Source organism: Anguilla rostrata, chromosome 10 (genome assembly GCF_018555375.3).
Source record: "Anguilla rostrata isolate EN2019 chromosome 10, ASM1855537v3, whole genome shotgun sequence".
NCBI classification, from domain to species: Eukaryota; Metazoa; Chordata; class Actinopteri; order Anguilliformes; family Anguillidae; genus Anguilla; species Anguilla rostrata.
This window is the reverse complement of record NC_057942.1, coordinates 23144592-23159826: the sequence shown is the minus strand read 5'-3', so window position 1 is coordinate 23159826 and position 15235 is coordinate 23144592. Positions and strand designations below refer to the sequence as shown.

The window sequence follows — 15235 nt, the reverse complement described above, 5'->3', positions numbered from 1 at the left end:
GTGTTTTGCTTTTATCTTTTGGGTATAAAAGTGGAATGGTTTGGGCAGTCCTGTCAACATGTCTATAGCCATTAAACTCCACACACACTTTTGCACCATTGTATATTGTCATGATTAACAATTATTGTACAATAAATTGCATTCACTTTAACCTGGCAATCCTCTTTTACTCTTACCACAGCACACCTAGCAGTTTTAAGGTCCTAACATACACATAGAACTCAGGATATCCACAACCTGTAGTTACTCACCTATGCACTAGTGTCATAGCAGGATATACAATTGTTTTTTTATGCAGGCTACACAAGCCAGAGTCACGTCCACGTCTACCAAGTTAGATCGAGATCCGTATACAGACATATTAGTCTATGCATAACTGTTAGCACAGAAGAAAGGTTAAAACACTATTTTCAAGACAGATGGGGCTTCATTGTGTGGACGTGTGAAGTTGTATCTGAATTCTGTGTTCACAATCAGTTAGAAGGTACAGAACTTAATGTTCTTAAGGGCTGAGTGTCTGTGGTCATTGTGGTTATTTCTGAAAGAAACCATGAAAAGCGGCCAACTCTGTCCTTTATAGGTATAGGGCTTGCCCAGCCAAACCATAACTTGGCTGATGGCATTCCTGCCATCCCAATATCTATGGACAATCGTTAGGGAGCGATGGGAAAAATTCACTAAAAACACAAACAGACCCTTGGCGCATGCCATCGTATCATCCTTCTCTCTCTTGGAGGAGCTGCTGGAAGGAGGGGAGTTGGGTGATGTGCTGACAGTTCACTTTGGCTATGGACATAAACTGGAGCAGATTGTTTTGGAACAATTTCAAAAATAAAATCAAATAAAAACTTTAAACACGCTGTCAATGCTTTAAACACAATGTGCTTGGTAAAAAGGGGGGTTGCAGGGGGGGAGAAGGTGGGAGAAATATTAATTACGGAATATTCATTGAATATTAATTACTTAATATATATCACAAATAACTAAATCATAATTATGCAATACAATATGACAGGTACTAAAGAGTATTTCACTCTTTGGTGAAAACTGGTTTCATGTTTATAATACGAAAAATTATGACAGTGAATGAGATACATCTTACACAACAGCGTTGGGGAAATTAATCCCATACATTCTTGTCACCAGTCCCAGAGCAGTTATGATGAGAAGAATCACATTGATTTCAGTTTTCACTGTAATGGGTAGCTTGATGGAGCCTGGCATGCTTTTCTTTGTAGTTAATATTTTGCCCTGAAAGAAGCACAAAAAAACCTGATAAAAACTTGCCATGTACAGCGTGCTACACAACTTTTATTGTACACAGATTATGAACAAATACTGATCCAAAGGCTTCAAGCTTCATAAATTCTGTTCAGTGGAGAACTCATTGAGTCATATCACTTTCTCTGTTTTAAATGAGAACAGTCTCAATTTAAGAAACTCAATCTCACATTTTTTCTGAGACATCTGGAAAACTAAATTAACTTTACTGGCACAGGCCTGCAGTAATTTGATTGGGGTGCCAGATCTCCAGCTAGGTAAGCTCACTAGACAACATTACATAATGCCAACATTACCCATGAACATCAAGATGCACACCGACTAGCCATTCTCTATAATGTGCACATACTTACATCATAATAAAAGTATGAACAATTCAACTAGGTAGACCCTTGACAAATATCAGTATCATATTTAGATTATTTTACATGGTATTACCAGTTAACTCAGAGCTTTAGTTTTTCCTACGTGCATGCGATAAAAGCACAATCCTCCACTGATGTTCAGTCACTGTTACAGAATACCTACCTGTTCATCCAAGATGTCAGAACATAGGACACAGTTATTCATAAAATTTTGTGAGTAAAAAAATCTATGCATTAAGATATAATAGTATACACAATCAGATATAATCTGATTAGGGATCTCAGCAGCGAAACAGTTGTAACCATATTGTTTATGTTCCTATTATTATTATGGGTCCAAGCAGCGAAGCTGGTGGAACCCTGTTGTATTTGTTAGGATTGTTATTATTAGGGGTCCAAGCAGCGAAGCTGGTGGAACCCTATTGTATTTCTTAGGATTATTAGGGGTCCAAGCAGAGAAGCTGGTGGAACCCTATTGTATCTGTTAGGATTATTAGGGGTCCAAGCAGCGAAGTTGGTGGAACCCTATTGTATCTGTTAGGATTATTATTATTATCCTTATTATTTTTCTCCGCTAAAAGTGTCTGAGGCTCAGCAACCATAAGTCCTAGAGGAACCACCTGCCAAAATTTGGCAGGTGGGCTCCTATGGCCCCCCACTACTCAGACACTAAAAATCACTTATGTCGGCCAGATGGTGGTGCTATAACAAAGGGTCTTGCGTAAAGGCCATAACTCCCACACCATAAGTTAGATCAACACAAAACACCATCGACCGATCTGAAGGTGCTCTACAACTTTGCTTTTGGGAGCACCTATGTCCGCCATATTGTTTGCCCGCCATTTGGACTGTTTTATTAGTTGGGGTGCGGAAGAGCTGGAGCTCCAAATCTAAGTGTTACGACATCTAGTAAACTTCTTTACGGCAAGCGACATCCATGGCGAGGCAAGTAATCCGACACCGTAGGGTCTAGTTTTTATCAGTGAGGGGAGGGTCTGAACGTCGGGAAAGCAATGGAAGACAGTGCCACCCAGAGTGGATGCTAGGCTATCAAAAGTTTGTTAGTAAAAGCTATTTGAGAGGATGAATAATTACTTTTCTTGAGCCTGAATCCATTTGAAGACAGTATCGGGTGAGTTCGTTTAGTCTTTCAATCTGTCACTTGTACCTGGTTATGGTGATACACTTTGTTGTACGTCGCTCTGGATAAGAGCGTCTGCCAAATGCCTGTAATGTAATGGAATGTAATGTAATATTCCGTAGCAACAAGATAAGCCCGACATTAGCCCTAAAATATGCCAATACAGCAGTGAAAACGCTGCTCACTGAATAACAAAATAAACGAGACAAAGTTTTTAGAAATTTTGCCAATTTTGCCAATATTTTATTATAGATAGATGCTTCATTGTTATTAAAATATGCTGTTTTTAAATATATTTAAAGGTGAAAGACCTGTTTTAAAGATTATTTACTTTACAACTATTTAATTTTTGAAATATATTTAACATATTCTTCTATTGTTCAGTGTGTAACACTATAGGCCTATGCATATTAATATGTTGAAGAGACTTCAACTTACAGGTTGTTAAGGAACCAGGTTGTAAATAAACCATGAATTAGAAAATGAGGTCAACCCTTGTGGACATTATGTTTCTGATCTATTAAGGTAATTTCAGTATCGTTAGGTACCGAGTATCGAATTAGCACCGTTTACGTTTCAAGTATCATTTCAGTATTGAGTATCGTAATACTAAACCTGGTATCAGTATCAAAGTCAAAATTTTGGTATCGTGACAACACTAGTGTGACTCCTTTTTTAGTTGCGGTGCAGAAACACTGCAGCTGTGCATGCACACCGGACCATCTAAGTGTTATGACATGCCATCTAAGTGTTACGACATAGTAAAGGCCTTGACGGGAAGCGGCCAGGACACATCCATGGCAACGTAACTAAGTCATCCGACAGCGTCTCTTAGCTCAAAATTGGCCATAAGTCATCAATATTTCAAACGATCATCATGACATTCAGTAGATATGCTGGGTGAAGGCATATGATCATGAGGACAAAGCCATTTTAAAATCGCTCCATAGGGGGCGCGATGCTGCTACAATGCTTGGACCTTTCCAACCCCGCTTGCGGCTTTAATTAGGGGTCCAAGCAGCGAAGCTGGTGGAACCCTATTGTATCTGTTAGGATTATTATTATTATTATTATTCTTATTATTTTTCTCCGGTAAAAGTGTCTGAGGCTCAGCAACCATAAGTCCTGGAGCGACCAAATTTGGCAGGTGGGTTTCTATGTGCCCCCACTACTCAGGCACTAAAAATCACGTACGTCGGCCAGATGGTGGCGCTATAACAAAGGGTTCTTCAAAAGGCCATAACTCCCACACCATAAGTCCGTCAACACAAAACTTCATCAACTATGCATGTGAACGTGCTCATACCTTTGCCGTTGGGACCACCTGTGTCCGCCATATTGTTTGCCGCCATTTTGACTTTTTAGTTGGGGCGTGGCAGTTTTCTCCGCTAAAATGTCTGAGGCTCAGCAACCATAAGTTGTAGACCAACTAAATTTGGTAGGTGCGTTCCTGTGGCCCCCCACTACCCAGGCACTAAAAATCACCTATGTCGGCCAGATGGTGGCGCTATAACAAAGGATCATACTTTAAAAGGTCATAACTCCCACACCGTAAGTCAGATCAACACAAAACTTCATCGACTGATGCATCTGAATGTGCTCTACAACTTTCCTATTGGGAGCACCTATGTCCGCCATATGGTTTGCACACCATTTGGACTTTTTCATTAGGTGGGGTGCGGAAAAGCTGGAGCTCCAAATCCAAACGATTACGACATCGAGTAAACTTCTTTACGGCAAGCGACAACCATGGCGACGCTAGTTTTTATCAGTGAAAGCACGGTCTGACACTGCCACCTAGCGTGCATGCTAGAATAGGCGACCAAAAGTTTTTCAGTAAAAGCTTTCTGAGAGGATGAATAATTACTTTTCTTTGGCATGGATCCATTTGAAGACAGTATCGGGTGAATTCGTTTAGTCTTTGAATCTGTCATTATGCTGAGAAATAGTTAAACCATTGTATTGATAGGTTCTGAGTTTCTGTGCACACGCGCGAAAACACGCTGGTATAATGAAACAATGACGGTAGCCTAATACATATATAGTCCGCTTCGTTCCGTTGCTACCATAACATAACAGACTATCTTGTGTCTACAGCTGCAGTTTCTCGCTGCAATTTCAAACATTGAATATTCACAAAAGACGCAATTTATGCTGTACTTTGCCAATGTCTAAATAAATAATACGCTCCGGTAAAGCTTTGAGAGGATGAATAATTACTTTTCTTTGGCATGGATCCATTTGAAGACAGTATCGGGTGAGTTCGTTAAGTCTTTAAATCTGTCATTATGCTGAGAAATAGCTAAACCATTTCATTGATAGGTTCCGAGTTTCTGTGCAAACGCGCGAAAACACGCTGGTATAATGAAACAATGACGGTAGCCTAATACATATATGGTCCGCTTCGTTCCGTGCTACCATAACATAACGACCTACAGCTGCAGTTTCTCGCTGCAGTTACTAATATTGAATATAAACAAAAGACGCATTTTACGCTGTAGTCTGCCAATGTCTAAAATAATACGGTCCATTTGAAGACAACATCGTGTAAGTTCGTTTTAGTCTTTAAATCCGTCATTGTGCTGAGAAATCGTATTCTCAATTTAATTTCTAAATTGACTGTAAGCTTAGGGTTGTAACTAGGTAGTTGTTCCGTAGGTGACTTAGTCTTAACTCGTCTTAACTATTGCTTGAATCTCTCATAGACTGCGTTGTTGCTGTTCTTGTTTGTGTTAGCGTTCATCAGTTTAAACTACAGGGTCCAAGTTGGACTATGCGGTTGTTCCCTGCACTTGGACGGTATTTCTCTCTAGGTTTTCGGCACACTAATTCCTGGTTATGGTTATACATTTTGTTGTACGTCGCTCTGGATAAGAGCGTCTGCCAAATGCCTGTAGTAATGTAATGTAATGCAGTATTCCATAGCAACAAGATAAACCCGACATTAGCCCTAAAATATGCCAATACAACAGTGAAAAGGCTGCTCACTGAATAACGAAATAAACGAGACAATTTAAAATTATACCATGTCATTCTACAGTCAATATCTGGGACTAAACATTTAATAAATATACAATCTTACCATCGGTTTTACGCGTAGAGATGTCCCTTTTGCGAATGAGTGGTCATATATTGTCTTGAAATCCGTTGTGAAATGTCGGATATTTTCAAAATAGCTGGCGTATACCAAACCTGTTGCTTACGGCGTTGTCCATCTTCTTAGTCCAATTTGGCTTGATTGACAATTCATTTATTCAGTAGGTGAGAGTATAAGCTTTCTAACGATGTATAACATGTCTGATTTGCTTTTGAAATAGCGTTTTATAGGTCAGCTTAACCGAAAATTTTCTGATCTGCCAATGTCTACATAAATAAACGGTAGGCTGCTCTTGCGTCAGCACGCGGTCGCGAGTTGATATTAGTCCTTTTTAGTTTTTTCTCAATGTCGTATTTATTATTTGAAATGTGCATTTAGTGTCATTGTTTATCTGTCTCTGTGGCGCTCTGAAATGTGCATTCTCTGCTAAGCTGAGCAATGGATTGGAATATGTGTTGACGTAGTTTGCACCGGTATCCAAAACTTCAGCACTTTCTGGGTACTTAAAAATAAAAAAACCAAAAAAAACGGTTTCGTATTTGAATTTCCCGATGTTCGGTAGTTTTGTGTCAAATGTAAAAGCCACGGGAAATTGTCTCCGCATTACTGATTAGAGGATGAAAAGTGTAGTTTGTCAGAATCTTCGCTAGAGGCAGTAGCAACTAAGGTTGCCAAGTGAGGTGACTCTGCGCTTGTGCATTCACTTCTTTGATTACAGCGCAAGCTTTGACTCAGTTCACTTCAGTAGCAATAAGTATTCCAATTTGGAAATATTTTATTATACATAGATGCTGTATTGTTATTAAAATATGCTGTTTTTAAATCTATTTAAAGGTGAAAGACCTGTTTTAAAAATTATTTAGTTTACAACTGTTTAATTTTTGAAATATATTTAACATTTTTCTAATGTTCAGTGTTGTAACACTATAGACCTATGCATATTAATATGTTGAAGAGGCTTCAACTTAAAGGTTGTTAATGAACCAGGTTGTTCATAAACCATGAATTCAAAATGAGGTCAACCCTTGTGGACATTATGTTTCTGATCTATTAAGGTAATTTCAGATTGTTAGGTACCGAGTATCGATTTAGCACGTTTAAATTTCCAAGTATCATTTCAGTTTTGAGCATCGTAATACTAAACCTGGTATCAGTATCAAAGTAACAATTTTGGTATCGTGACAACACTAGTATGACGCCTTTTTTAGTTGCGGCGCAGAAACACTGCAGCTGCGCACACACGCGGACCATCAAGTGTTACGACATACCATCTAAGTGTTACGACATAGTACAGGCCTTGACGGGAAGCGGCCAGGACACATCCATGGCGACGCAACTAAGTCATCCGCAGCGTCTCTTAGCACAAAATTGGCCATAAGTCATCAATATTTCACGATCATCATGATATTCAGTAGATATGTTGGGTGAAGGCATATGATCATGAGGACAAAGCCTTTTTAAAATCGCTCCATAGGGGCGCGATAGTGCCAATGCTTGCACCCCTCCCAACGGGCCTCACAAGCCCAGTGTATATGGGAAAGGGATGTATTAATGAGCACCAGCCGTCTCCTCCTGATGTATCATCCCGCTAGCAAAGGAGGAAGGATGCAGGTGGACCAAGGTCAACCTGAGCCATAAGATTAAAAACCCGGGCAGCAGGGAAGTACTTCATATTAAAAATAGGTGCAATTAGAACAAAACACGTAATACACACATAATTTCTGCCCTGCTAATTAAGCTGTATACAAGCATATCTGTGGAACTAACGGAAGCTTCTGCCTTTTCCGGAAAATGTATTATCAGAATATGTGATTAGATAGAAGGGGAGGGAGATTAAATGAGACGAGCACTTATCATTTTTAAAAAATAAGGAAGGAAGGGGCTGATAAATAATGGTGTCCAAGAATTGGGAAATAATGGTGTCACAAATGGGATGTAATTAACAAAAAATTAAGTGGGAAGTACCAATTTAAGCTCCACAATAGGAGGAGTTAGAAAAATGGATAAAAGAAGCTTGTGCCCCTGGGGATTTCAGAGTGTGTCTTGGGAATGCTTGGAGAGTGATTTGATGTATTGTCTTACTTATGAGTGACTGTTAGTTGTACTGAACTGCCCGATCAGCCCGGGTTCTTGTATGTAATCTTTTATTCACTAACAATAAACCCAATTACATCAGACTCTGAGAAGTGTGCATCTTTGAAGAAGCATTCAACAGTGTGGAGGGAGAGCGACCTCGGCATTCCTGGCACAGGCCAGGGCCCTTTTTCCTGCCCACGGTGGAGATGTCCCCCTTTTAGACTGAGTGGACAGATCTTGTCTTGGACAATCCCTTTGTGAAATATAAGCGCATCTGTGATGCCTGGGTACCTTCAAAAAGCTATGCGTAATACCACACCTGTTGTGTACAGCGTTGTCGCCCTTTTAGTGCAGCCTGGCTTGATTGACAATTCATTTATTCAGTAGCTGAGAGTATAAGCTGTTTATGGTCAGCGTAACCGAAAATTTTCTTTATCATTCACTCACGCATTCACTCTGTAAGTAAAAGACGCTGCACTAACAAAACGTTGTCAATGATTTTTCATAATTTCTTGGAAAATACTATTATTATTGGAGGACTTCGGGCATACATAAGCCATATATTTGCTGATAGACCTATCTGACATTGTTTTCGGGAGCAAAACAGAAACTGTATGTACTGTACTGCAAGTATTACTGCTCAAAATATTTCGGTTGTTCCGCTGTTACCATAATATAACAAACTTTCTTGTCTACAGCTGCAGTTTCTCACTGCAATTACTAATATTGAATATAACAAAAGACGCAATTTATACTGTAGTCTGCCAAGGCCTAAATAAATAATATGGTACTCATGGCACGCAGGCAGCAGGGATGGCGATGTTGATATTTAGCTTTATTGTTTCGCTTTTTTCAATGTTGTATTTATTATTTGAAATATGTATTATTATTCTGAACAAAACAGAAGAGGGTTTACACCACTTGTGATGGACTCATAATAATAATAAATATAGCTGGCAGCAGAAATGAAGTGCCAAGCACGAATGGGGCGCCTGGCCGCAGCAACCGGGGGATCCCCTAAGACGACACCAGTCCGTCAGAGGAGAACGCACAACCTCACTGCTCTGAAAAATTTTTTAAAAAACCGACCAGTCGGGTTATAGGGGCCGCCATGGACTTCCACGGCAGAAAGCATTAGAAGCATTTGTCAAAAAAGTCTAATTTGCAGAAGATCACAACTTTAGACAAAAATGTCTAATTTGCGAAAAATCTAATGGGCAGGGCCATGGGTCCTAATTGAAACTTGTTACTCCGTGGACAAGTTGCACACATATGTGCAAAATTTCATGACTCGTAGCTCAAATGGGGACGGAGATACGCCTGTTCAAAATTATCTAAGAAAAAACTTTTTTGCCTGATGATAGCGCTACCTTCATGACCGGCTCTATATTTCCTCCCTGTCCATAGGTAGCCCCAATACATGTGCAAATGTAGCTTCGAAAACATCGCCTTAGCGGTTATGCCTAAACAGAAAATTAGCTTCTAGCGCCACCACTTGCTTGATCGGGCCGGAAAATAGAGGCCAGCCTCCCATGAAGATGTCACTTCAAGTTCCGTGGTGTCTGAGAAACCCTGCTCAGAATTTGGCACACCTTCATGTTACAAGCCACGCCTTCTCAATTTTCATTGGCTCATTGTGGCCATATAAATAGTTTTGTTAAAAATTCTGTGAATAACTTTTTGGTCAGTACCCATCTGTAGATCATATGGTCCAATTCTGGTGGTAATTGGATCAACGCCCTAGGACTAGTTCGCAAAAGTAGGTTTTTTTTAATAATTCAAAATGGCGAAAACGACAGACGCATTTAACCCAATGGGTGCATTAGCATCGGATCGCAATCCATGACCCAAGGATTCAGGGGGAAACAATCCCCACAACTCTAGGACAAAACGGTTCAAAAGTTATAAGCAAAAATGTACCTTTGAAGTTTGGCCTGTTGGTGCTTAAGAGTTGGATGGATTGACCCAAATCTGATGCCTGACACATTGGACTGTCCTTTATCAATGTGCGAAATTTCATTAAAATCCACCAATGGGTTCTATGGGCTGCCATAGACTCGCATTGCAGAAATAATAATAATAATTAACGATTACAATAGGTGCCCCAGACCTTCGGTGCTTGGCCCCTGACAATTAAACATAAGCTGGCGTTGGGAGGGGTCCAAGCATTGGCACTATCAAGGTCCCCTATGGAGCGCTTTTAAATGTTTTCCTCATGATCATATACCACCCAACATATTCATTCGAATATCATGATGACGGTATAAAATATTGATGACTTATGGCCAATTTTAGTAAAGAGGATGACTTAGTTAAGGCCACCATGGATGTGTCCTGGCCATTGCTAAAGGTTCATTATGTCATAACACTTAGATAATACACTTTAGATGGCATGTCAACACTTTAGATGGCCCGCCATGTATGTAGGGTGCTGCAGCTCACCGCAACTAAAAGGTAATCAACTAGTGTTGTCACGATACCAAAATTCTGACTTTGGATACCGATACGAGATTTTTAGTATCACAATACTTCAGATACTGAACCGATTGAAACAGTACTGATTCGATCTAGCCTTAACGATACTGAAATTACCTTAATAAATCAGAAACGTAATGTCCACAAGAGTTGACCTCATTTTAATTTCTACGGTTTATTAACAACCTGGTTTATTAACAACCTTTAAGTTGAAGCCTGTCTTTAATATATTAATAAGTATAGGCCTCATAGTGTTACAACATTACACAATATAAAAATATTAAATATATTTCAAAGTAAACAATTGTAAACTAGATAACTTTAAACATGTCTTTCACTTTAAAACAGATCTAAAAGAGCATACATTTTAATAACAATACAGCATAATTCTATAATAAAATATTAGAACACCTATTGCTACTGAAGTGTACTGAGTCAGGTTATCGCTGTATCAACAAGGTTGGAATGCACAAGCGCATGTCACCTGCCTTGGCTACCTTAGTTGCTATTGCCATCTAGCTTAAGATTCTGACAAATTACACCTTTCATCCTTTCAATCAGTAATGTGGGGAGACACATTTCCCTGGCTTTTACATTTGACACAAGAACTACCGAACATCGTGAAATTCATCACGAAACCGCTTTCGGTTTTTTTTTTTTTTTTTAAGTACCCAGAAAGTGCTGAAGTTTCGGTATACCGTGCAACACCACGTCAGACACATATTCCAATCCATTGCTCAGCTTAGCAGAGAATGCACATTTCAGAAAAAATGAGAATAATAATACATATTTCAAAAAAATAAATACGACATTAAAAAAAAAAAACAAAAACGAAATATCAATTTTTTAAACCCTTTCTTTCATTTCGAAGCTTTAAAAATACTGTCTTATTTATTTCGACATTGGCAAACTACAACATAAATTGCATCTTTTGTTTATATTCAATATCAGTAATTGCAGCGAAAACTGCAGCTGTAGACACAAGAAAGTTTGTTATATTCTTTGCAACGGAACAAACCAAAAAATTTTTAAGGGATTTAGCCCGCATAGCAATGATGAAATTTTATCTGTGTTCAGTAGATAGAAACAGAGACATAATCCTATCCGCTTTTTGTTTTGCTCAAGAAAACGATGTCAGATAGGTCTATCAGCAAACATATGGCTTAGCTATGCCCAGAAGTCCTCCAAAAAATAGTATTTTCCAAGAAAATTTTGAAAAAAGTTGACAACGCGTTAGATGCAGCCTTTTACTGCCCAGAGGAAGGTAAAGAATGCATGATAAGAAAATTGTTGATTACCGATAAAAAAGCTATTCCAAAAGCAAAATCAGACATGTTATACATTGTTGAAACTTTTTCACCTACTGAATAAATGAATCGTTAATCAAGCCAGGCTGTACTAAAAGGGCACAACACCAAAACAACAGGTGTGGTATTACGCACACCCATTTTTGAAGGTACCCAGGCATCACAGATGCGGGGATATTTAAACAAATGGATTGTCCAAGACAATATATGACCACCAGTCTAAAGGGGGGACATCTCTACGCATAAAACCAATGGTAAGGTTGTATATTTATTCAATATTTAGTCCCAGATATTGATTGTAGAATGACAGGGTTTTCATAAAATTTTTTTAACACTTTGTCCCCGTTTTTTTTTTTGTTTTTCAGTGCGCAGCCCACTGCTGTAATGGCATATCTTGGGGTTTTTGGGAAACTTTTATATTGAACCCTCTTCGCAACCGAGTCGGACCCCCGTTGCAGCCACCATGTTTTTTTAAAAAAAATGTAGCGTTGACGGGAGCCCCCAATGACTGGACCCAAAAAATGACTAACCCCATGCACGCAGCAATTAGGTAAACCCCCCTATTAACCCCAAAGTACTCATAACCCCTTTTTTAGAGTCACATAAAAAAAAACTACATCATTTTTTGCTGTGTGATTTTTTTTTCAAATGAAGCTGCTTGTTACGAAATGACACTTTTTATTGTAAGTCAATCACATTTATCGATATTGAGTTATCGAAGCACATGTGTGGCATGTGCCTGCTGATCCCAGAAAAGTTGAAAAAAACTTAGGTGATTTTGGTACCTCAGAAAATAACTTTTTTTTGTATATTTCTACTCCTTTTTTTGGGAAAGTACTCACTTGTTATCAAAATTTAAGTGATTAGTGTTTTGAATGAGACATACTAGAATATTACCTGAATTAGAAATTTTGTGTTTTTTGGGAAATCAAAATATGAGTTTTAGACGCTAGCAAACAGACCACATGCTGCATCAATACAGTAGCTACATAGTATGGTTCATTGCAATGACATAAAGCATGATAAATGTATAGTTTATATTTTGTATGCAGTTTATATTATTATACTGTTAAATAGACAATAAATGTGTATGTTTATCTTTATTTTTTTTTTAATTTCAACATTTTCCCTTTGGTGGGCTTAAAGGGGACTCTAGAAAAAAAATCACACTATCTGAGGTGGATGTAAATGAGTATAGCGAATTATTTTCACATGATCAATTTATATTTTTCATATTATGTTGGGTGCACCATATATAGTTTTTATTTCATATAGTTGTTTTTTAATGTCATGTGAGAAATAAAATATTCTGTCTTTTAATCATAAATTCACTGATGTTCCTTTAAGCCCACCTGTTCCCATTAAGCCCACTTTACTGTTTTTCCCAAGGGGGATTTTCTCCTTTTGCCCTTTTGGGAACCTTTTTCCCCCTAATTTTGACCCTCACCTGATGAATCAGCTCCATAATTAGATAATTAATACCCACATTTAACCTCCTGTTATGTCATGGTCAAATTGACCCTTTTTAAAGTTAAAGAAAATCTGGGAAAAAATACTTAAAATTTTTTTTTTTCAGTATGAAACTTCTTCTGCTGGCCTTAATTAGGAACAACATTTTAAATGAAAATGGTTCATTTCATGTATTTGCAAACCCCCTGTATGGGGATTTTTACCCCGGAACATTTTTGCTGTACCTAAAAAATGAACAGAACAGGAGGGTTAAATATCAGTGATATTTTATAGGTAAATTCATTCTGGATAGGGTTTGTTCTATCTTAACATTAGCAATCATTTTTTTAAACTTTACTTTTCAGGGTGAGTTTTTGTTAAGATGACTAAAACACAAAAGAACTACAGTTCATGCCCACGCATGATAGAAGCGCAAGTTCATCCTCTGCAAAGCAGGGCTGTAGGGACCTGACCATTCTATTTGCGCAATCATGAGGTCGCGAAAATCTACAAAAACAAGATGGGAAAACCATGAACCTTTTTTTAGCGTAAGACAAAGACAACTACAACGTAAAAAAAAGATTGAAACAAACAAATAAAATAAAGCTTAGACCACCCTATAAAACCATGTTATGTTACACTACCAAGATGGAGCATGGAGCAAATGATAGCCTTACTAAAACGAACAATCACCTCAAAAATAGGCCTACGTTTTTCTAGGGGAAAGTAGAAATTGCAGAAATGTTGACATCTTTCTTGTTTTTTTTGTTTAAGTTATAAGCTAATGATAAAGGGGCTTCAATGTTTGGGCTGATGTTTTCATAATGAACTATATGTTTTAAAGTTACTTTACAATGAACTGAATGGTTTTAAAATGTGTTTTTTTCAATGTTTTCAAACTACTATCCTAAAAAGGATTAACATTTGAAAAGTTATTGTTTAATTGTAAACCTTTAAATTGACTTATTTACTATCCCCAGAACATTAGTATTGAACCTGAAATTGTTTTTCGTTTAGTCAGTCGGTCTTCAGAAATCTTCATAAAAACACCTGCACCTTTTAACCGCTGACTGGGCCAGAAATTTTGGCCAATTTCAAATGCCAACAGCACACCATAGGGTAGGATACAGACAAAATGACTACACATATTGAAAGATGAAGATTGAAGAGAATTTCCAATTTTAGTTTTGATTTTGTTCAAAAGTTTTTTGGGTACATTCCAAAGAAGACATGTTGTGTTTAGCTTTTTTTGTGTTGACAACACAGCAGAAAGGCTGGTCATGCCTATTTCAAAAAGCCATTTACAGGCCATAGGATAGATGGGGACAAAATGAAAATAGCTATTGAGAGCTAAGAGATTACAGATTTGAATAGAAAAAGTTTGTATTGTTAAGAGTTTTTAAATATTTATTTATTTATCAACAAATCATGAAGTGGGGTTATTTTTGGGAAAACCCATGGGCTTAAAGGGTCGTTAGGTACCCATTAAGCCCATGCCAGACTTTTTACATATTTTGACAAATTAAACAATAAAACATTAGAAATTTGGGATAAAATGAATTAGACACTTCAAATGAGAGATTGACTTTTATTTTAACTAAAAAGTTCTCACTTAAATTGGGGAGTATACATTAAAAATGTCTGAAAAGGGATTTGGGGGGCTTAATAGGACGCTTCCCCCCGTGGTGATATTTAAAAAAAAACATTTGTCTAATGAATTGAAGCGTTGAAATCAGAAGGTAAATTCATAAAATAAAAAAAAGATGCTCGATCTAAAATATTGCATTTTCAGCGCCGACGTCATCGACACGCCACCCAAACGAGGGTCCTAATTTGCCGCAAAATGGTTTTGGCTGGCATGTGAGTGACTTTTGCAAAGCAAATATAAGTGTAAGAAAACGATTTAAAAAAGTGCAAATATAAAAATATCTGCCTGAGGGCGAGGCGGGAAATTTAATCCCTGAACCTCTGGCTTCCCAGTCTGAAATTAGCGCGCCACCATGACATAGCTATTCAATGTCATGGAAATTTCCCTGGTCAAAAA

At 38.0% G+C, this 15235-nt stretch overlaps 1 protein-coding gene across 1 annotated transcript in view; it reads right to left on the bottom strand.

Moving 5' to 3' along the window:
- The window catches only part of pomt1 (protein-O-mannosyltransferase 1), a 235961-nt gene that overhangs the window by 191359 nt on the left and 29367 nt on the right, over positions 1-15235 (bottom strand). Inside the window, exon 2 of the mRNA XM_064297590.1 lies at positions 1103-1251. Coding sequence (XP_064153660.1) covers positions 1103-1224 — 122 coding nt within the window. The 5' untranslated portion in view covers positions 1225-1251. The remainder of the gene's footprint in view (positions 1-1102; positions 1252-15235) is intronic.